Source organism: Siniperca chuatsi, linkage group LG15, assembly GCF_020085105.1.
Source record: "Siniperca chuatsi isolate FFG_IHB_CAS linkage group LG15, ASM2008510v1, whole genome shotgun sequence".
NCBI lineage: Eukaryota > Metazoa > Chordata > Actinopteri > Centrarchiformes > Sinipercidae > Siniperca > Siniperca chuatsi.
The window spans coordinates 22,984,230-23,006,563 of record NC_058056.1 but is presented as its reverse complement, the minus strand read 5'-3'; the positions used below and the strand labels follow the sequence as shown (position 1 = coordinate 23,006,563).

Sequence of the window (22,334 nt, the reverse complement as noted above, 5' to 3'; positions counted from 1 at the left end):
TTTTTAATGTTTTCCTACCATCTCTGCAGCCACTGGTTTCAGTTCCCACTCCTGTCTGTTGACCCATTCAGGTGTTTCCACTTAAGTTGCCTGATTAGAGCTTTTCGCAGCAGTGTGTGGGCATGTGCTGCGTTTCAATGCCATCAGATTTGTTTTCTTTTTAGGGCGGAACCAAGGCTAGATTACCAACTGGGCAAAGCAGGCAACTGCATCTGGGCCCCAGAGGTTTGGTTTATAAAATGGTCAAAAATGGAAAGTAATGTTAAGTATTTGACCTGCAGAAAATGGGTAAAAAAAAAACATGCAAAAACACTGGTAAGTTAACACATACCTATTCCTGACTCACCATAATTAGAATTCTAAACTCCTGGTTCAACACACACACACACACACACCACCACCACCATCACAGTTCCAGTTTACTCAAGTCCACATCTCTCCTTCATGTAGGTAATCATTAACTTTATGTGGGTATTTAGGCCACCATAATCATTTTAATGACTGTGGGTCCTGTTCTTACCTGCTTTTCCAGGGACATAGGGATATATATAGTTTTATGATATAGGCATTTACTTTTGTTCTAGTATAACTGTCATTATAAGTTGCTCTGGCACTGAAGTCAGCTAAATGCACAACAGTCAAGGTAAATCCACTGAAATCATAGGTGATCCCTGTATCAAACAGAGAATAAGAAGAGAAAGTATAGCAATTTTTCTTTATTACAATTTTTGTCTCTTATTTTCAATCAGGTGAAGAAAAATACCTTTTTTTTGTTCAGTATAATAAAATATGTTAACTTTATTCATTTTATGAAGAAAAACAATGACAACAAGAAAATAAAAACAGAAACAAACATTTTTCTCTCTCCCTGTCTGTAAACCTGGAGAGCTGCTGCATTGCGTAGGAAGCAAATACAACGGAGACAGATGTGAGGGAGCAGTGGAGAGGCTGGAGAGGTGGGAGGAGGACGAGGAGGAGACAGAGGATAGTGACAAAAAGATAAGGCCAGAGACGTACAAAAAATTAGCGTAGCAGGACAGGAGTGTGGTGAAGGGGCAAGTCGGAGGACGTAGCGGTGATCAGAGCAGGTAGGCTGGTGGTCCCGAGTCAGGACAACTGACAGAGTGTTCAGAGGTCGCTCTCTCCGTACAGTGCGGTAGAGAACGACATGTAGTCGAGGGCTCCAGGCACGGCGTCGGGGCCGGTGTAGGGGGCCATGCGGGCCATGCAGTACTCCGCCTGGTCTGGAGGCAGCTCCCGGCGCAGCTCGTCGGCTAATATGTAGTTCTGTAGAGGATGAGAAAAATAAAATAAAATGTTTTATGTTAGAATAGCAGATGTAAGCTATCAGTACACTCTATACTCAGAAGTAGCCGATGGTGAGAACTTGGGGAAATAAAATGAGCTTAATATAAAGAGCAGGTGTCTGGATTTAAAAAATGTTTTAATATTTGAATATTTGTGATATTATCATTGAATTAAAAAGACTCTCTCTAATGTGAAAGAGTTGTTCCTATTGCTGATCCCACTCAACAGCCATCTCTGCAAGGTAATGCAGCTTTCAGCCACTTTCAGCTAAACTTTCAGTGGCTTTAAATGTGCTGCTTTGTTGCTCAAAGTCTTTCTGTATTTTTATTTTTCCATCTTCATATTATTGTCTCTTTTCTGCTACCCTAATAGCGGATTAAATATATATCCTTTGGCCAAATGGAGCTTAATGTATAATGGGAATTTCTACTCTGCTTCATTGTTACTCTTCTTTAATGATACTACAACACAACGCTGTACCTTATCGCCTGCCAGAACTTTGAAAGAGGCCATGACTTGGTCGGCAGTGTCCGTGTCGGCTGTCTCGCGGGACATAAAGTCAATGAAGGCCTGGAAGGTGACGATGCCCATCCGGTTGGGATCCACTATGCTCATGATGCGGGAGAACTCGTTCTCACCCTGGTGGCAAGAGAGAGCAACTATGAAGCTCAGTCGCCGTGGTGACAGTTCCCACGGCAACACACTAAAACACACATCAAATGAAAGATTTTCTGCACACAGAAATATGACTTGGGATAACTTATTTAGTTCATTGTTTTGCACAAACATATATTACACAAGTGAGTTTAAATTAATTTGAGGTACTGTTGAGTGAAAATCTTTAATTCGGATCATCATGAATTCTAATACATTCCTTTAATGGAGCTCTATGAAAAATAAAGCACCTTTTAAAATCTTAAATAAGATATTCAAGTATTAAAAAAATAAAATTAAGGTTACATCTATCCGTTACCATTTCCAAATGGTCTTGTTATTCACACAAACAAATTTTCATACTTGAAGAGTGCTCATGGCTTTACCAGGTTGTAGCCAATGGAGATAAGGCAGGTTTTGAAGTCTTCAGCATCCATGATTCCTGTTTTCTTCTACAAGGTCAGCGATGGACAAACGAAACCAGGAGAAGAAAGATATAGAGTGGCAGGGATAGTGGAGGAAAATAGTAAAGGAGTAAAGGATGAACAGTAGAATAAAGGAAGAAAGACGCAACAATCCACAATTTGGACGTTGTAAGGTGTGGGAAATCACAAAGGAAATTTAGACAGGAGGGATAAGCAGTGAAGGTGGGAATAGAGGGGGGAAGGGTAGAAATACAAGGGGGGGAAAGTACAAAAGAAAAAAAGAAACCAGTTAAACCTCTCACAGCGGGGGTGTGACTACGATTAAGTACCTGTGCATCGTTGGCGATATCGAAGCCCAGACTGATCAGGCAGGCCTTGAACTCCTCCGCGCCCAGAGTGCCCGAGTGGTCCTGGGGTGTGTGGGGCCAGTGCCAGACGAGGCGTCGGGGGCCACAGGCCATGCAGCAACACATACAGCGGTGTCAGTGACGGTGAAGGGGTGGATGGGGTAGGATGGAGAGGTAGGTGAGGTGGTGTTGGAGGGGGGAGGAGGAGGGTGGAGTGCACCATGCACGGGGGGAAAAGGAGGTGAGGGGGGTGAAGGGAGAGGGCCATGCACAAGATAGAAAACAGAGAACACAGTGCATATTCATTAGGATCTGGCAGGTGAACACACGGTGGCAGCAGTGCTGCCATGCTGGGCGAGAGCATTCAGAGGCGTTAATGTGCAGTGTGGCAGGCAGACTACAGGGCCTTGTGGTGAGGTTATTCATATCGTCGATGGCACATGTACTTAACATCACAAAATATGCTCTTCATTAATGCAAAAGTATCTCTTTACCATTTGTGTACAGCATCAAAGCAAAATGCTTCATTAAACACTTCCAACATTTACAATCACATTCATTTTCCCATAGACGTATATAACGTAAATGTAAATACACAGACTTGGGCTGCAACTAGCTTTTATTTTTACTATAAATTAATCTGATTATTTTCTCAATTAATCTATTAGTTGTTGGCCTAAACTGTCAGCAAATAGCAAAACACGTTCATCACAAGTTCCAAGAACCTATTCAGTTTAATATCATAGAAGAGTAAGAAAACCGGAAAATATTCACATTTGGAATCTGGAACCAGTGAATTTTTGCTTAAAAAATTACTTGAATGACTATTGGATTATCAAAATAGCTGGCAATTAATTTCCTATCGATCGACTAATTGCAACTAATCTTTTCAGTTCTACTAATGATTGTTTTCACTATAGATTAATTTGTTGATTATTTGATTAATTGTTTAGTCTATGAAATGTGAGAAAATAGTGAAAAATGCCCATCCCATTCCCTAGAACCCAAGGTCACATCTTCAAAATGTCTGCAAAACCAAAACATATTCAATTTGCACTAATGTTACACATAGAAAAACAGCAAATCCTAGCATTTGAGACAATAAAATCCGTAAATCCGAAACGCTTCATAAATAATTTATCCAAATTGTTGTCGATTTATTTTCTGTTGTTTGACTAACCGATTAATCGACTAATTGTTTTAACAGTGGCACAGACTACCACTGACTATAAACTAATACAATACAGACTACATTTTTTCCCAGCAAGTCAAACTAAAAGAAAAAATACTCCTTTTTTCTGCATGAGGTAATGGTGGAGAAGGCAGGAAAGTTGGGGTGAGGAGGAGGGGGGAGGACAGGGAGCTAAATAAAAACTCATCCATAATTGGTACTGTTACTGACACGTTGAGCCCCAGTGTAAACACTAAGTTCTGGAAGTAGGAAGGGGGCGAAGAAAGCAGGTTTTATAGAAACAGCTACCTGTGCAACAAACTAGGTTCTCAATTTAGCTGATTCTGGCTGCCATTTTTGTTGATATGCCTGAAAGCCTCTGAACTTTAAAGAGGAATCTTGTGTCACTGAACTGTAAGTCCCTTTTCAACCAAGCAGTAAGGTCAATACACAGCTTGATGCATTTCACACACAAACTGTACACTTTCCACACTCAATGTTTTCTGGTTAAAGGATCGTTAAAGGATTGCCGTTAGCCACACCTCAGGCAGCATGACACGACATGAACGGTCTCAAACCCAGAAATGACATATTCTCACCTTCACTTCTTTGCTTTGTTGATGCAGGCTAAATATATAACAAGACAAACTTGTGACTCCACATGCCAGAAATTATAACATCCATCTTTAAAGCAGTAGTAGACATTTTGGGAAATACACTTATTCACTTTCTTGTTGAGAGTTAGATGAGAAGATTGATACCACTCTCATGTGTGTACGATAAATATGAAGCTTGAGCCAGCTGATGATTAGCTTAGCTTAGTACTCACAAAGCTCACTAATAAACCAGCAGAGTCCAGGAAGTCCCTACCACCAACCAAGAAATAGTCAGGTCTGTTCTTTACGATTTAGCTTTATATTTAATGGAGAGATATGAGAGTGGTATCGATCTTCACGTCTAACTCTCAGCAAGAAAACGAATAAACATATTTCCCAAATGTCGAACTATGCCTTTAACAACATGAAACCTTTTTGTTCCTATTCCAATCTCAACATGTGTATTTGCCACAAAACAAATCCAAACAGCTGACTGTAAATGAGCAGCGTACCACCTACAACACCTCTCCTCGCCTTTGTGTCTGCACAGTGACTCAGTACGAGTACTGACCCTGTCGAAGTGGTTGAAGGAAGCCCGGAACTCATTCAGCTGCTCCTGGCTGATGCCCTTGGCGTCTCGTGTCAAGATCTGGTTCTCGATTTCATTGATGGTGCGGGCGATGGTGGTGAGTAGCTGCTCCCAGCCCACGCGGATGTGCTGCAGAGGAGAGAGAGACACAAAGGCAGAGGAAATTTAAGGAAGGCTAAGGAGACGGAGAAGAAGTCTCAGAGGCATTAGTTCTAGCTGGGCTTTAGCCTTGGGTTAAACAGTAGTTGTAAATAAAATGTTTGTTTTAACCTGCATGGGGGATAATGACTGGGATTTTACTGCATCAGGAAAATGCAGAAAACTCTGACATTTAACAGTGTCAAATAGCAGCTGACATTTTAAGACATTTTAATTTGAATGCTTTGATTATACAGCCTAGTCTTTGGCTGCTCTCATGTTGTGTCTCTGAAGGCCACAGTGCACTTTGACTGTGAGCAAAACAATAGAAAGGAAAATGATGACTGTCTATCCGCCAGACTACTTACACTAGCCAGTATAATCTTATTCACCAGGACGTAGCTGGAAACATTGTGCTCAGCAACTCAGATAATTTGGAAAAAATAGAAATTATAGTTTGATTAAAAAAATCTGTATGTATAAAATCTATTCACATTGTGTTTAGGGAAAAAATGAATATGATTGAATGTGCATAAAACTAGTTAGCAAGCTAGCAAAAAAGTCAAAATGGACAGTTAAAAGTAACTGATAAATGGTTAAACAACCAGCTTCTGCCGGTGGTAGTAGTACAAATACAAACTTGAAAAAACCTACTGAAAAAAAGACAAAAAAGTGACCACTATGCCTTGTGCGGTTTCATATGTGCAGCCACAGATCCACCACAGCCACCATTTTCTCTGCGGTGAAATATTATCAAACAGCTCAATGCCTATTTACTGCTGTGTTTCTTCTGTCTGAATAGTTAAGTAGCCTTACACTGGTTAACCCAAAACAGAAAGGGTGAACATGGCCAGCAAAAAAGAGATGCAGACAAAAAAACATTATTTGCATAAACACATTAGCAAATTTTGCATTTACACTTAAATTTACACTAAATCTGCTCTCTCTAACGAACACTTTGTACAGAAGATCATTCCAGACACACACCTACATAATAATAGCTTTGAAAAATCAGCCAGTTGATGTACAGAATTTCAATAACAGGTTTCATATTTATTATTTTGGCAGGCAGGGGTGTGTAGTTTTCCAGCACTTGACTGATGAGCCAAAAAGTTAATTATGTCCATTGGAGACCGGATGGTAAACTGCCACGTCAGAAAAGTTCAGTATTAAACTCTCGAAGACTTTCTTGTGGTTGTCTAAACATCCTGCCACAACCCATTGCTTTGTTCTTTGTGGCAAACCACAACCATCTGACAACAACATATAACAATGCATAAAAAGTATTTGCAGTGTCCAGCCAGGTCAGATGAATATGTCAAACAGACCAACGGCAACTTCAGTGAAAAGTGAAAGCAGAAATATTAATTTGATATTAACTGGATAAAGCAGAAATCTCAGTCTTTTCTTTGTCATGTTTGGTGATTTAAAGCTTGGCTCCAGGTCTTACCTCCATGGTGTAGTTGGTGTGCTTGTTGTCAAAGATAAGAGCTTCCTGAATGAGCTGGTGGTCTCCCTCCAGCTGGTCGATCTTTGGCTTGTAGTTGACGATGCTCTTCTCGTACTGGCGTAGGTGCGTCAGCTGGTCCTCCAGGGTGCCGTGCATCTCAATTGAGATGCGGCCGATTTCCTGCAGAGACACACACATGGTTATTTAATAATAAAGGGTGGAGGACATGATAAGAGTATAGAAAAATGACCAAAAAAACAAGACTAGACATATTGTTATCATATTTAATTTAGGTATTTTACTTGTACACTATATGTTATATATACCTGCAGTCTTGCATCTTGCGATGCTACTTTTTCAAAAACTATGAATATGAACAGCCTTGTTTTCACATTGACCACACTGCATTTCCCATTTATCAAATCTGGGTTTAAAAGAATTTGATAAACCCAAATATAATTTTCTGGACATACCAGTGACCACATGAGAGAAACATTAAAATCACCTCAAGTCAGAAAGTTTTACCATTTCTTATTTTAAACTTTGTGCATATGAAATACTTCACAGGAATGGACTTGTTAGTGATTAAACTTCACTGGTGCTGAGTTTAAGACTAAACTTAACGCAAAAATTCAATGAAACTACATACACAAACTAAACTACACACAGGCTGTACTGACAGAGTGCAGTGCTACACTCGCCACCACGCTGGCCTCATTCTGAACTTGTAACGTGGTCATTTGACTGTCGGCTCTGTTCACACTGACCTCCATCTTGGTCTGGATCCAGGGCCCAATGACATTGGCTTGGTTGGCAAACTGTCGGCGCAGACGCTCGTTGTTCTGCTGCCGGGCGTGTTCCTCAATCAGAGCCTGGTCGCGCTGGGGCACCAGCTGCCTGACCTACAGCAGGCAGGAAAGTCATAGAAAACCCAAATGTGTTAATACACATTGCTGTGATTCTTATGAAAAGGAACACAGCACAACAATATATTTTGTTTCTATTTTTCCCCATTTTCATAATGATGATGAACCCATATGTCATAAAAATAAACTGAAATTATCTCCCCAGTATTTCACCTTGCTTGATCTTGCTCCTTTTCTAAATATAAATACAAAACTCTAATAAAGCAAGGTTTTGGGCTGGCAGTGACAGGTTTTATTTTAGCAGCCAGTCTCATTTTATGTAATTGTAAGACATAGACCAGAGTGTACAAAGTGGCTTAAACTCATGACAGAGACGGCTTCCCTTAAAAATATCAAAAGCAAAACTTGTAAAATTTGAGATTTTCCAACAAACATTAAGGCTGCAACATCTTAGAGAGGGGATAGGGTATTAGTTAAATACACATTCATGACCAAATACGCTCATTTGCTTTCTTGCCAAGACTTAGATGAGAAAATTGTAACCACTCATGTCTGTAAGCCACCAGTGGACGGCTAACTTAGCTTAGCATAAAGACTGGAAACGGGGAAACGGCTAACCTGGCTCTGTCCAAAGGTAACAAAATCTACCCTTCTACCCCCGTTTAAAGGTCACTAATTAACATGTTATATCTGGTTTATTTAATCCGTACAAAAACGTTGTTTCTAAATCCCACTACCATCAAGGTGCCCTGAGGCAAGGCACTAAACCCCAAATTTCTACACTCAACTGCTTAGTGGGCCAACAAACCAAAAGGACTGTGGCTGCACTGCACAGACATGAAACATATGGTTTAGATCTTCCACGGATAAATAAAGATTAAAAACCATCTTGAAGTGTATATTTCCTTGGTCATTACCTTGTCCCATTTGGCGTTAATCTCCTGTGGGTTGATGGTGGTGTAGGGGTTGGTGCCAGCCATATTCACATGATAGGTCTGCACAATCTTGGCAATCTCATTGTGGATGCCCAGGATGGCCTGGCGCTCTTTGTCGGCCTCTGGCAGCGTGGCTTTGAACTGCTCATGGGCTGTGCTTAATCCCTGAGACATAACACACAAACACATAAAATGAAAATCTAAACCACAAAAAGAGCAATAAAGGCTTTTTCTTTTTACAAACAAAAAATAACCTTAATGTACAAGTGCTTTTTAAAAACATTTAATAGAACATGAGGCAGGGGCAGTCTGGTTTCTGCTCTTAACATCCCAGTGACAGTGAGTGAACTAGTTTATTTATTTTTAAAAACTGTATGGTTTCACAGAGTGGTCAAATATCAGCATAATAACCTACACCAAAAACACAAATGATAATATACAGTAGTGATACTGCTCGGATAATAATCAAGTTTTTTCTACATATTATTGCTGTGTTCTGGAAATTTTGGAAAAGAAACAGCTAAGGCAATGCAGATATAGTATTAGTATAGTATTCAGTTTGGTGCTATTCATACATTTACTAGACATTTTCTTAGTTGTTCTATTGTTTCATGTCTTATAAACACAGTGTTTACATATTTGTAACAATAATTTACTTACTTATATTCACTTACATAGCTATAGAATATTGTAAATCTACACTACTTACCCTTGTTTTCATACTTGAGAAATCAAGGGAATGAGACTAGTGACATCTGTACGCAACAACTACATATAAGTTAGTAATCCATGTCTTTCCCATGCTTCCAAACTTTACATTTGACTTAAAGGGATTTTGGGAAATGGGTTTATTTACATTAATTTACTTAAATTCTCTTATGTACGTAACCCCACAACTGCTGCATGTTATTACTTTTATTGATTCTAAGGTAAATAAAGTCTCCTGTATTCTTCCCTTCCCCATCCATCTCTGTGCTCACCTGGATTTCTTCGATGGTGTGGACGATAAAGGTATCCTGCAGGTCCTCCATGGCGCCCTCCATCCAGTTGTTGAATGGAGCCGCTCTTTTGGCAAACTCAAGGTACAGTTGGTCGATGGTTTCAAGCAGCTTCTCAGTTCTCTGTTGAACATAAAAAACAAGGTTACTTACCACACAAATTCACAGGACCTTCAAAGTCTTGTGGGGTGAAATTCAAGAGTTCAGAGGCTTCATTTAACCATAGTCTTCCAGAGAGCTGGGGCATATGGATGGATTTGGATTTGGGGTCATATTTGTACAAATAGAAAAATCTAAAATCTCCAAACTTTAAAAGGATTTTCAAGGCCAGCAGGAATCCTGAAAATTCAAAGTCTCTTCACAGCCTCTCACTGTGAGGGAGAACACTTTCATCTCTAAATGTGTGATTATTTCTGCTCTAAACAGCACCGAAAAGGACAGAGGGAACTTAAAAACAAGGGATAACAAAGTGAGTGAGCTTAGAAGTTAGAAATTTGACTCTTCAGTAACTCATTTATTTTTAATTCTCTTAAGGTTATCCTAGAGTGTCTTTCTTAACCCGTCTCACCTGCAAAGCCTCGCTGCGTTTCTGGGTCAGAACTCCCAGTGCGTCCCACTGGTCACAAATCCGCTGGCAGCGAGCGTTTACACTGGGGGAGTCGTAGTAGTCCAGCTCACTGGAGCACAAACAGACGAGGGAACAAGAGATTCATTATAACTATCTGCATCACAGCAGTTTTCATTTACATTATTTATTTAAGCTGTTATTCATTTGGTTTTTTTTTTACCATTATCTTTCTTAGATGCCATTTAATACCTTTATGATCCTGCTGTGTCTTTGTTTGTGTTTTTGTTTTTGCCTTTTTTAATGGTGTGAAATGTTTTTATGAGGCCCTGAAGGGTTTCTTCGAGTCACTTGTTAGGTTTGTGTTTCTTTTTTTCTGTTTACTTTTTCAGTGTTTCATCATTTACATCTGCAAATTAAGTGAACCAAAGCTCAAGAGAGTGACTTTTGATGTTTTTGATGTTTTCATTTGATCTGAAAATAATTTGAGATCACAACAAACAACACAATCTAGAGATGATAAATACAACCATGGAAGACGAAAAGAGATGTGTTTCTCAATCATGTCTTAGATTTAGTGCCAACTCTCTTTCCGATGCCATTATTGCCCTTACACGCAACCACAACGTATCCTACTCTATTTTATCTTTTACTGATCATCAACCCTAGCTCTTGCTTATCATCTCTTACTTTAACTCCTGTGCGATGGCTGCGATCTGCTCCACACGGTCCTGATGTGCAGCCAGATCGCTCTCAAAGGCCTCGTGTTTCTTCAGCAGGGCCTTGATCTCTGACAGAGAGGCCGTCTCGTAGTCACGCTTCTGCAGCATGTCCTCCTTACCTGCAGGGGGAGACACAGAAAGTGTACCGTAAAACTACGATTAAAAAAAAATGTATCTCAGATCTATCAACAATGACATTTTTCTGTTCAGAATGCTTGTTAAGTGACTAAAACACAACAGCTGGATCTTTATATTCAGACAGTGAGTATTTCTCGGCTCTGTACCTTCAGTCCAAGCTTCATGGATAGCTGCTTTCTGGCGGAATTTCTCCGCCAGGTGGTCGAGTCTTTCCAGCCTGCGAATCTCATTGAGGAGCCACTCTTCATAGCCCTTCTCTGCTCCCTCTAGATTTCCCCACGCATTGTTAATGTCCTGTACGAGGCAAAGGAGAATACTTGAGAATTCATTCTTGCCAAAAACAGAGAAGGAGAAACAAATATAAGAACAACATCATGTGTAAATTACTGAAAATCTGTTCTGTAAGCAAAACAAAAAACCTTCCTGTTGGTGTTTTTTCTGCGCTCTCGTATTTTATTTTGCAAGTATAAGCTGTCAATTTCTGACAATAGACCTTTCAGGACTGTCATATGTACATGATCACTAAAGTTAAACTAAAGTTAAGATTTTCTTTGGCCACTTGGGGGCAGTGGAAACAAGCTGTGAACACAGCGTTGACATATCATCACCTTTTAAGTTGATATGGTGAACTTGTTAGCGAACAGTTGCTTATTTACACATTCAGCAGTTATAGAGCAACATTATCATTCATTTGGAGTCGTTTTTCTTTCCAATATTCACTCTCTTTTTAGCTCTGGTTTAGCTGTTCCACCAACTCCTGAGAAAAATATCTGGCTCTTCAGCTGCTAAATGCTCCACAATGTTCACCAGCTAGTCACTAACTTTGTCTGTCTGTCATTTGATGCTGGGTGTTTAGCATACAGTGGGTTTTTAGTGGGTTTTTTCCCTAAAAACTGCTGCCTGGAAACAACGCTGATGAGAGCCTTAAGACTGAACAAAAAGTGTTTTGGGCCGTAAAACCAAAACAATGAGCTGAAAGACACTGAAACTCCACATAGAGCTGAGGGGAACTGCAGTCAGGTGATACATTTCTACAAACGACACTGAGTCATTTGATACATTCTTAATATAAAAATATTGATTATTGCAGCTTTAAATTGGAATGAAGCTACAAAAAATATCTACAAATAGTAGGTTTTGTGGATGTTTTGAGATTCTGCAAAAAGAAATATGATCGTGCAATTGTGTGATTGTGCAATTTAATTACATAATGTATTTGAAAATTAATTTATTTGAGCGCAGAAAATAAACTATATACAATTTCAGCCTTTAGTGGGTTCAGGGTTTTGGAGTTGCACTGCACCAACAGTCTGTTGGCCACATCTTCTCCAGCTTCTATAAAGGTAACAATATTCTAGGCCATATTTGGACTGTACTGTAGATGGACATTTCAAAGCAAATAAGCAACCAAGTGAGACACGGGTTAAAAATGGGCTCAAATGTTCCCTGGCATCATGTGCCTACATGATTTCATGTAAGCTGAGGTAACTCTTTGGCCACTGATGCCCATCAAAGTTGCAGAAAAGTTTGGATCTCAAACTTTTGGAGATTTTTGTGTGTGAGTTTGTACTTTCACGAGTTGCTGTGACCTACCGAGACCATCTTTCCCTCTGAGGGCATGAAAGCGGGCCTGTTACTGAGCCTCAGCTTGGTCTGCAGGGTGTTGAAGTTGATCTCCAGCTGGCACTTCTCCTGCACTTTGGGCGGCTTGTGGAGACGACGGTAATCTCTGAAGTCCTCCAGCTTCTGCTGCATGGCCTGCATGGTGTTCTCAGGCATGCGGTTCTCCAGCCAGGGGATGGTGCGACGGATCCACTCCAACAGCTGGGGTGTTAATGATGGTGGTGTGTGGGCAAGTGTGTGTGTGTGTGTGTGCGTATGTGTGCATGTTGAAGGATGAGAGTAAGAGAAAGAGGATGGAGGAGAAACAAGTACCATTCAAGGGAAAGAAAATGGAGACGTAAAGGAGAACCATGCAAATAAAGGAAAAGGGAGAGGGAAATAAATGAGGTGGATATAATTCATGTGTGTCAGCAAAAGAAGAATACAGGTTGAGATAATTGGTTAGCTAAGTGGTTTGTTGTTCATTTCTTACAACCAAATGTAACTCTAAGAACATTATACGTCTGATTTAAAAAGGACCATACCTGTGTTTTTGCATGTTTTATCCCATTTAGTAAAATTTGTGTGTTATTTTCATTGCTACTGACCATTTTCCATATCAAAACACAACGTTTTAGAACCCACAGCTGCCTTCAAACTACTATAGCCTGACCGATACTGGATTTTTTAGGCCGATACCAATATTGATGTTTAGGAGTTTTAAAAAAAAATCACGTTTGCATTTCTCTACAGTCATTTCTTGTTATTTAGCGGCTGTCATAAACGGCGATACCAATATACAGTATCTGCGATAAGATCATATCTGCCAATTTATCAGTCTAGCTCTACTTCAAACCATGTTTTCAGTTAATTTCATTGTTGCATAAACATTAACAGGCAGAGTTTTAAACTTACTTGTCAAATTTAAATGTTTTCCCTCAAAGTTACATTTAGTTTGCATAACAATGCAGCTCGAACCAGATATTTTGTTTGAAAAGTCGTCCTAATTGGTGTGTTCAAGTGATGGTGGAAAGACTGCTGACTCTGGAATTTCAGATGTCTGAGCTTCCCACAGGCACTTAAATGCACCATAGAGAAGTCTTTTCAAAACAATGACCTGTGTAAAAATGTCTTGTCTTGTTCAACCAATAGTTCAAAACCCAACGATATTCAGTTTATAATAACATAAGACAAACAGAAGCAGCAAATCCTCACATTTGAGAAGCATCAACTATTTGGCCTTTTTGCTTCATAAATCACTTAAACGATTAATCAAATAACAAAATAGTTTCCGGTTAATTTTCTGTTGATCATTTCAAGTGATTTTCAAGTCTCTGCTGGTTCATTTTCATATTGTACTGACATTAACTGAAACCAAAGGCTTCCTGGGTGTTACAAATATCTAAAAATGTATCCTTTGGAAAATTAAGAAATGTTGGCAGTTTGTTGTAAATGAGCTAAAACAGGCAAAAAAGTCTTAGTTAAAATTACTAGTAAAACACTTATTATGCATACGCCTTAAACCAACAGTGTTTTTCTGACTGCCTTTAATCTCGATCTACCCTGTTTGTGGTCCTGACCCTGCACGGAGCACAAACACCCCCGGGGGCTGGGAGACGAGGGAGCAGCTTTAAAAGGAGAACAGGGAGATAGAAGGGTAGAGGAGGTGCAGGACAGTTATAGGAAAATCGGGGTGTGCTCACATCACTGGCCAGCCTCTCATAGTCCTCCATCAGCTGCTCATTCTCTTGGTTGACAGCCAGCACCTTGCAGATCCTGTTGGCCGCTGTCTCTGCCTGGATGACGAGGGGAGAAACAGTGTGAGACCCAGAGCGGAGTGAAAGCACTTTTTCAGCATTGGCGGTGTTCAGTTATCTATTAGGTACAATGGACGTATATTTAGTGTGAGCTCTATAAAGTTAAAGTGATGTATTTTTAGTGGTGGAACGGAACTAAGTACATTTACTCAAGTACTGTACTTAAGTACAATTTTGTATGTGTACTTTACTTTAGTATTTAAATTTTATGCTACTTGATACTTCTACATTTCAGAAGAAAATATTGTACCTTTTTACTCCACTACATTTATGACAGCTATATTTACTTGCTATTATTCAGATTGAGATTTGACATTAAGAAAATATACGATGATCTAATAAAATATAATATATTGTTAAAGATTAAACCAGTGGCTCCCAAAACATTTTTCTTGTGACAACTTACAAAAAAAATGATTGTCTAGTTTGGGCCCCTTGTCACGTTTCAGATGTCTATGAGTTGTTAGCAGTTCCAACAAAAACGTTTTCACCTCTAAACTTCTTAGATGGTTTCATCTAAATAACTTTACATGGCTCAAAGAAGCAAAACAATATTCAATATTTCAGAAAAATTATTCAGTCCAATTTCCAAAAAAATATACAAAACTGGTTACTTCTTTCCTACATTAATCATCTCACAACCCCTCAGATTTTTCTTGTGTCCCTTTGAGGAGGCTGGACTAAAGTAGCTAACTGTATATAAAGTAGTAGCTCCTTTGATCAGCTACAACAGTAAAATGCTGCTTACACATCAGAATTAACGATCTAATAATGTCATATATAATATAATGTCATATTTTTCAGCAGAACGAGTACTTTTACTTTCGATACTTTAAGTAGATTTTGCTACTAATAATTCAGTACTTTTATTCAAGTAAAATGTTTAATGCAGGATATTTACTTGTGATGGATTATTTTTATATTCATATTTATTTCCGCCATTTAACTGCATACATCTGTCTACACTGCCTACACCAGCACTCCAAGATTTCCCAAATGAGTAATTTTGGGGATGAAGCAATGGATCAGCAACGATGCTGCAAGCAAGTAAAAACAGGACAGCTACTGTATGATGTTATCTCTGTAACACTGTCTGGGCTTGTGTGTTGCACTATGAATGTCACCTATATGTCCTAAGATTAATAATCTAATGTCTGTTTCCAACAGGAAGGACTCTGGAGAGTTGACAGTGACAACTCAGAGAGCTTTAACAAGGACACATCATATTGTACCTGTCTTCGGTTGTAGGGGCACCTTACTCTCTGCACCACTGTCTTTTTATAGAACAGCAGTGTACAGTGTGCTATTTTAGCCTCTCAACCTACATACAGGGAGAGAAGACATGGAGAGCGAGGCTCCCGTGAGAATAAAAACAGCCCAGTGGGGGTAAAGAGGGGCAAATCCATGACACAACACTTTCTTAACATGGCTTCTCAGTCTTCATCGCTGGACTGGCAATGCATGAGCGAAGAAGAGTTTCCATGACAACATGTAGTCAGTTAACCCATTGGGTTCAAGATGAGTAAATGTGGTCAGGAAAGCTCACTGAAAACAAGAGCAGTGGATTTGTAGAGAAAATGAAATTGAGTGAAATTTAAGCAACATGCACAAAATCTGGAAGATATGCTGTGGATTTTAGCTCAGAAATGTAATATATTCAGCTAGATACAAAACTTTCCAGCAGTATTTTAGAGTGCTGAAGTTAAAGTGCCTCAGATAATATCAAAATCGAAAGAAATCCATCTGCGACTGTCATGAATCACCCCAAACTGCACCATTGTCGATTTCCCTCAAAAAGGCTTGACAATGGAATTAGTCGATTTAAAAGGCAGCGTAACCTCGCAGCAGTGTCCTTTTAGAGAGTACAGACACACAGTAAGATTCGCTTGCATTTCCCTCCCACCCTATTTCATAGCTCAGAAACTGGCATCCCACTCAGAGGACTGCTTCCAGCCTCCTTTGTCAAAAGATCACGGGGGAAACTTGGCTAGGTCGGAGACATGCTCCGGGGGCTCCACCAGGAGCAGCAGGCGAGCTGCCTTAAAAGGAGAGCCAGGATGTGCAGGTCGTGCTTCTGTGAGCAAGTGTTTGCACGCTGAGCCTGTTTACTGACAGCCCTGACAGCCAGGATCTCTTCTGAATTACTTTGTCCTGACATCAGAGGTAGCAGAGTGAGACACTGGAAGGATTGATTAAGGCCAAAACTATGAAGCCAACGTGGACCTAGCTCTAGTTTGATTCTCTCATGTATTATCATTACGTTTTAATCACTTCTTTCATCATCTTTCAGAAAGGCAGAAGGTCTTTTAACAACACTTACAGCAATTTATTTAAAGGTTTTTCCAGTATCATTAAGTTCTGTCTACGGCGTAACAAAAACTTTTTTTTAACCCCTTTCACAAGTTTTGACTCTATAATCCAAACAAAGATGGTTATATTATTAGGTACATTAATCCAGGGCTGTAGCTCGGATTTAAAAATCCTGAGGTCTTAAAACCCCTTTGACTAGCCATCAAAAAAATGAGAATTACATTTTTTTTATGCACTTCAACATGCAATAACTGATTTTTTTGGTTACAGTACAGTACCTACATGATTGTCTACATGTGGTTTCAAAGCTCCTCCACACTGACAGGTATGTAATCCTGGTGGAAAACACTACATCCCTTCATTTATTATAATTAATTAATTATATTCCCCTAATTAATTATATTCCCCAGCAATTTAGTTTTAGAATACCAGAATCAGTTTTAAAACACCCAACATGTGAAATCTCTTTGTAATTGTAGAATGTAAACAGCTGCCACAGCTCATTTAACTAGACCACATTCCCAGAAATATCACCAAGGACATGACCTCAGTGACCTCAATGGTATCTATAACCCTGCATTTATCTATATTGTTGGGCTTTGTTGGGTCTCTGTAAAGAATATTATAAAGAGTACTTTAGACCTGCTCTATAGGAAAAGTGCAATGAGATAACTTCTGTTATGAATTGGCACTATATAAATAAATTGAACTGAACTATATTAATGTTATTTTCCATTGCTTCATATTTTCAGTGATGTTTTTCTTGCATTGTACAAAACAGGGAAGGAGATATCTAATTTCTGACTACATTTTTTAAAAATAAGGTAACACTTTAGAAAACAGGTTAAACATCTTTATTATATTATAACTAACTAATGGATAGAAGAGTCTTTGAAAATTATGTAAACACCTTCAAAACTGTAATCAGATCAGTGATTTCACTTTCTGAAAAAAAAAAAGAAAAAAAAAACAATTCTTATCTTTGTGACTTTGTGGACTCTAAAGAGAATACATAAGAGGCACAGACTGGGGCTAACACTGACCCTTTCTTTGTTTCTTTGTTGTTTAAGGGGACATTTCTGCCCTGGAGGTTACAATCTGAGGTGTTAGACAGGAGGAGGAGTAACTGCTTCTCCACCCCCTGTTTCCATGTGAAACCCATGCCAGCGCTGTAAAACTGTGTGCCAGCCTGCAGTGGTTTCCGGACTCCTGCTCCTCAGGAGGTTCAAGAGCTCCATTAAGAAGTGGATCCTAATAAACATTTTAAGTACAGGAGACTTAACGGATATCCTGTGTGTGGGATAAGTCTCTATTATTCTCTGCAGAGATCTTTAGCGGATTTGGCATAATGTATTCCACTGAGACTGTAAGAACTTCATGCTGGCAGAGGAAAAAGGTTGTGCGCTTTATCAGGGATCAATACACTGCTGAAAGAGGGCAGATAAGGAGGTTCTGAATAACAGAGTTTGGTTTCCCACCGGGGCCGCACGTTATAAAAATGTATGAAGTCATAGCACTTCGAGGCACAAAATATGAAACAGTCCCCCAGTTCTGCTTGGAGATAAGACGTCAACAATGTAAATAAGTGTGTGTTTCTTGGGCTGGTTAATGTTTTAAAACGAGCTTGAATCAACCAGAAGTACCACTTCCAATTGGACTCCATTCATGACTTCTTGCCTGATGGCAAAGAAAGTTGTTCCCTGACTGGCTAGTTCTCACCAAAATGGACCAAAATGTGTTAAATGCTTAACCTGCATTAACAGGACTTTTTAGCCACTTGGCAGCAGCAGAACAAGTTGTAAACACAGCATCGATGTATTATACTTTATAAAATTGATATGGTGAACTTGTTAGCAAACAGTTACTTATTTACACATCCAGCAGTTATGGAGCAACATTATCATTAATTTGGAGTCGTGTTTGTGTCCACCTAATGAAAGTTAATCCAATATTCACTCTCCTTCTAGCTCTGGTTTGGTCTCCACCAACTCCTCAGGAAAATATCTCTCTTTAGCTGCTAAATGCTCCACTTTGTTCACCAGCTAGTCGCTAACTTTGTCTGTCTTGGTGCACAGGGGGTTTATTGGAACTCTCTACTGAAGCTGGAAATGACACTATGAGAGCGGTGAGAGTGAACCAAAAGAATGAGCTGAAAGATACTAAGCGTAGTGTGACTCCCCTCACATTACACATAGTCATATGATCCATTGTTAATATCAAAAAATATTGATTACAGCAGCTTTAAAAATCAAGCTGCTCAAAATGTATCATATACAGTATTTAGATTTTTGTATTTCATAGCATCAATAGAATTGCTGATAAATGAGAAAAAATAATCTCAAACAAAAGGTATCTTTCAAATTTTAATAAAGAAGTGCTTAAGGTATTGTTGCCTGATAGTGTCATTTTTGGTGTCATACAGTGTTGAGTCAAATTATGGTATCACATCTAAGCAGCCAAAAAATGAATGTTGGCAAAAATGACTGTGGCTGATCTGGGATTCTCTGCCAGCCACTTTGGCAGGTATCCAGTTATTGTTTGGAGATTTGTTTTTTGTTTTTCATTTAATTTCTCACCTTCTGCTTGCCTGAGAACGCGTGGTAGTAACACGACACATAAGTCATGACGGCCTTCTCATCTGGCCTCAAGGTGCTAATGATATCTGCCCAGGGAACAGAGGAAGGGGAGAGAGGACAGAGAAGAGAAAAATGCACAAGAGTAAAAGAGTGCAGAGACAAAAGGGCCAGCAGGGGGCGTAATCACAAGAGGAGGCAGCAGTGGGGGCACAAGTCATCTCCAGTCTTCCTATAGGTTGCCTTCAACTTGTTTTTTGGGAAATCTTAATTTTCCCTAAAAAATATTGGGATGAATGTGACTGAATTTGAAGTGGGAAGTGAGCGGACAAAGTGAAAATATACCATTTTTAAATGTATTAACATGTACATACATGTTCATACATGTACTAAGTAGCTGAGAAGCTCAGGCTCAGCTCAAGATGTAGTTTAAACAAATTCACAGTCTGAAGCCAAGTGCCTCTAGCAGTTCATCCAAAAATACAACCAGATATCAAATATCTGCCAATAACTGTAAAATATGGATTAACTCAAACAGAGACCAAAGTTACAAATTTACAAAGGAGGGATAACTTTTTGAACTTGGAAAATATGTATTTTGTAACTAAACTTAGTCCAGCTTAATTTAAGAACCAGCCATGTCTCGTCCCACACCGCTCAGATCTATGATGCAATCCGGAGTCCAGCTGTAGTTTCACTGCTCTCAATAAGGCTGACCACGCCGCTCCACTCTCTCCAGTTATAAACACAGACATTTTTGATCTGAGTTGCTTAAACACAGCTGTGTAGAACTGCTCTCTCCGCTGCTGGGCCTCTCAAATGAACCTGGCTCTTATATAACTTTTGCTTCGTGATGCTCTGCTTCTCCCTGACTGTCTGAGACGAGGCACAGCACAATCTCAGAGTTCCTGCTGTGCTTCAAGGTAGCTGTCAAACTAACAGACAGACAATCATTCATTATCCAACAGAGAAAGTCCAATACAACACTTCTTTCTCGCAGAGAAACAAGACAACAGACTCCCCACTTAAGTCAGATGGCGCGTATCCATTAAAATTAAAAAAGACAGCTTTCTGCTTGACTTTGAACTGCCGGTTCTAATTTCATTCATTCTTCCACCCTCCATTTAAGCTGTCGCTCTCAAGGCTAAACACAACCATCCATTTAAATGGTTACATCTCCCCCACTACGCTAGACTTCAGGCTAATTTGTTTCTCTCCGTCAACAACCATGGCTTTTATCACAGGCAATCATCATCATTTATCAGACAAACTTCGCCGCACCTCCCACTCCGCTCAGCTTCTTTTCAGCGTAACAAAACCCTAATCAGCGGTGAATGTGGCTGCCCGCGGCGCCATAACAACGTGGTAGACTGGAAATACACTTGTGACCATTGCCTCTAAGAACAGAGTGTTGTCGTCCCGTCATGCATTTGGTGGTGTGAACCATGCGGAAAGTGAAGGAGAGTGACCCCTGCAGGGGGCGTTGTGCACTGCAGAGAGAGAAGGAGCACTGTTAGGAGAAACACACAGAAGTAGAAACAAGGAAGGAGAGGAGTGAGGAAGAGGAGAAAGAAGAGGAAGGAGACGCTGCATCCAGGATACCTTCTGGGCGCCTGAGAAGGCGTGGTAGAAGCTAGAGACGTAGGTCATGATCGCCTTCTCGTCCGGACGGGCAGTGCCCACAATGTCTGCAGGGAAGAGAAGAGGTCAGGGAGGGGGTGGAGGATGGCGGATGGAGGGGGGAGTTGAGGTTGTTAAACAGAGCACAGATAAATGACGAAACAGGAAGTAAAGCTGGGGTTAAGCTCTTCAGATAAACAACATCCAGTGGAAAGAAAAACACGCTGTGTCAGTCTCCAGATGTGCTTGACAGGGAGGATTTGATTTAAACTTTGCAGTCTGTCTTAAACACAAAAACACACAGATTTTAGATGTCTACAACCACAGTACTAAGTGAGCAGAAATGTCTAAAGGCTTTAATTTATTTGTAGAGCGAGAACTGCACATTACATTCAGTAGAAAGGATGTTTGTATCTCCCTCTGTGTGCACAGCTGCATGTGTGTTAACGCCAAAATATACTCCTTCAGAGACATTGGTGCCTAGAGATCAGTAAGGCTACAAAAAACAAGTGGTGGAAAAGGGAGAGTCCATATGTCATCGGTCTTGTGCTGTTGTTCAGAACTTCATCCAGATTTTGGTCATTTTTGGTTCTCCTCTTGTCTCTTTTCTGAAAACACATTAACTCTCAACACTGCCAACACAGAGGCAATTGGTGTGATTCAGCAGTAAACATGTAAAGTGATATAATGTAAGTAGGTATGTGAGGAATGTGAAAATTTGAAGCTCTGCCCATTTTCACACCTTTGCACACCTGGCTAATCGCTGCAGGAAAACAGGTGTGGCTGTCAGAATGTAGGTTTCGGGAAGTTATAAAAATTGGGTGGTGCAGACCCCATCCATGTCCTGAAATGAGCTTTTTATCACTTTCAGACTTCTGGACAGCAGTCTCTCTGGACAGGAGAGAGTATATATTTTGGTCTTTCAACACAGGAAAAAGTCTGTTCTCCTCATCATCATTTTATGGTTTTCCTCCCTGCCTGCTCACCTTCTGCATCCAACATCTTGGGGATGTCCAGGTACTTCTCTGCCACGTCGAAGGCTGTGTTCAGGTTGGTCATGGGGTCGTCCTGTCAACAGCAGACACAACAGACTATCAAGACCTTTAGACTTAAGACTGTCATTGTAGTATCCAGGTTCTAAAGTGCAACCATATTAGAGTAGCACACTCTCTAAACAATTACTACTTGAAAAACTGACAGCAGGAGCATAAGTGTAACAACAATGTGAACATAGATGATAAACCTTTTTTTTTAGATATTTCTTAAAAACATCAACTTATCATTTAGAAAGGTGAAACTCTTCTGTTTTTTGTTGCTTGTAAAAGGTAGCAAAGACGATTTAAGCAACAGAACTACTTAAATACATTTTTCGAAATACCTATTATTAATAATGAATCTACTTTACGACCAAATAAGTTGGATTTTGCCACTTGTATAATAATAAATTGAGTGTAGCTGAAACATTTCATTGATTAGTCAGTTGACTGAAAATTAATCTGCAACTATTTTA

General features: G+C 39.8%; 1 protein-coding gene across 5 annotated transcripts in view; it reads right to left on the bottom strand.

Moving 5' to 3' along the window:
• Positions 1 to 696: 696 nt before the first annotated feature.
• Positions 697 to 22,334, bottom strand: part of actn1 (actinin, alpha 1) — a 59,318-nt gene continuing 37,680 nt past the window's right edge. Inside the window, exons 7-22 of one of the 5 annotated variants that reach the window (XM_044167427.1) lie at positions 21,811 to 21,892; positions 20,807 to 20,892; positions 14,208 to 14,300; positions 12,496 to 12,726; positions 11,049 to 11,196; positions 10,733 to 10,883; positions 10,046 to 10,154; positions 9,460 to 9,600; positions 8,462 to 8,644; positions 7,446 to 7,580; positions 6,679 to 6,858; positions 5,073 to 5,219; positions 2,717 to 2,797; positions 2,349 to 2,414; positions 1,789 to 1,947; positions 697 to 1,287 (exon numbers count right to left, since the gene is read on the bottom strand). In XM_044167427.1, coding sequence (XP_044023362.1) covers positions 1,129 to 1,287; positions 1,789 to 1,947; positions 2,349 to 2,414; positions 2,717 to 2,797; positions 5,073 to 5,219; positions 6,679 to 6,858; positions 7,446 to 7,580; positions 8,462 to 8,644; positions 9,460 to 9,600; positions 10,046 to 10,154; positions 10,733 to 10,883; positions 11,049 to 11,196; positions 12,496 to 12,726; positions 14,208 to 14,300; positions 20,807 to 20,892; positions 21,811 to 21,892 — 2,151 coding nt within the window. In that variant the 3' untranslated portion in view covers positions 697 to 1,128. Of the gene's footprint in view, positions 1,288 to 1,788; positions 1,948 to 2,348; positions 2,415 to 2,716; positions 2,798 to 5,072; positions 5,220 to 6,678; positions 6,859 to 7,445; positions 7,581 to 8,461; positions 8,645 to 9,459; positions 9,601 to 10,045; positions 10,155 to 10,732; positions 10,884 to 11,048; positions 11,197 to 12,495; positions 12,727 to 14,207; positions 14,301 to 19,207; positions 19,294 to 20,806; positions 20,893 to 21,810; positions 21,893 to 22,334 lie in introns of all 5 variants that reach the window. The other 4 variants (XM_044167428.1, XM_044167431.1, XM_044167430.1 and 1 more) reach the window with 4 other exon arrangements.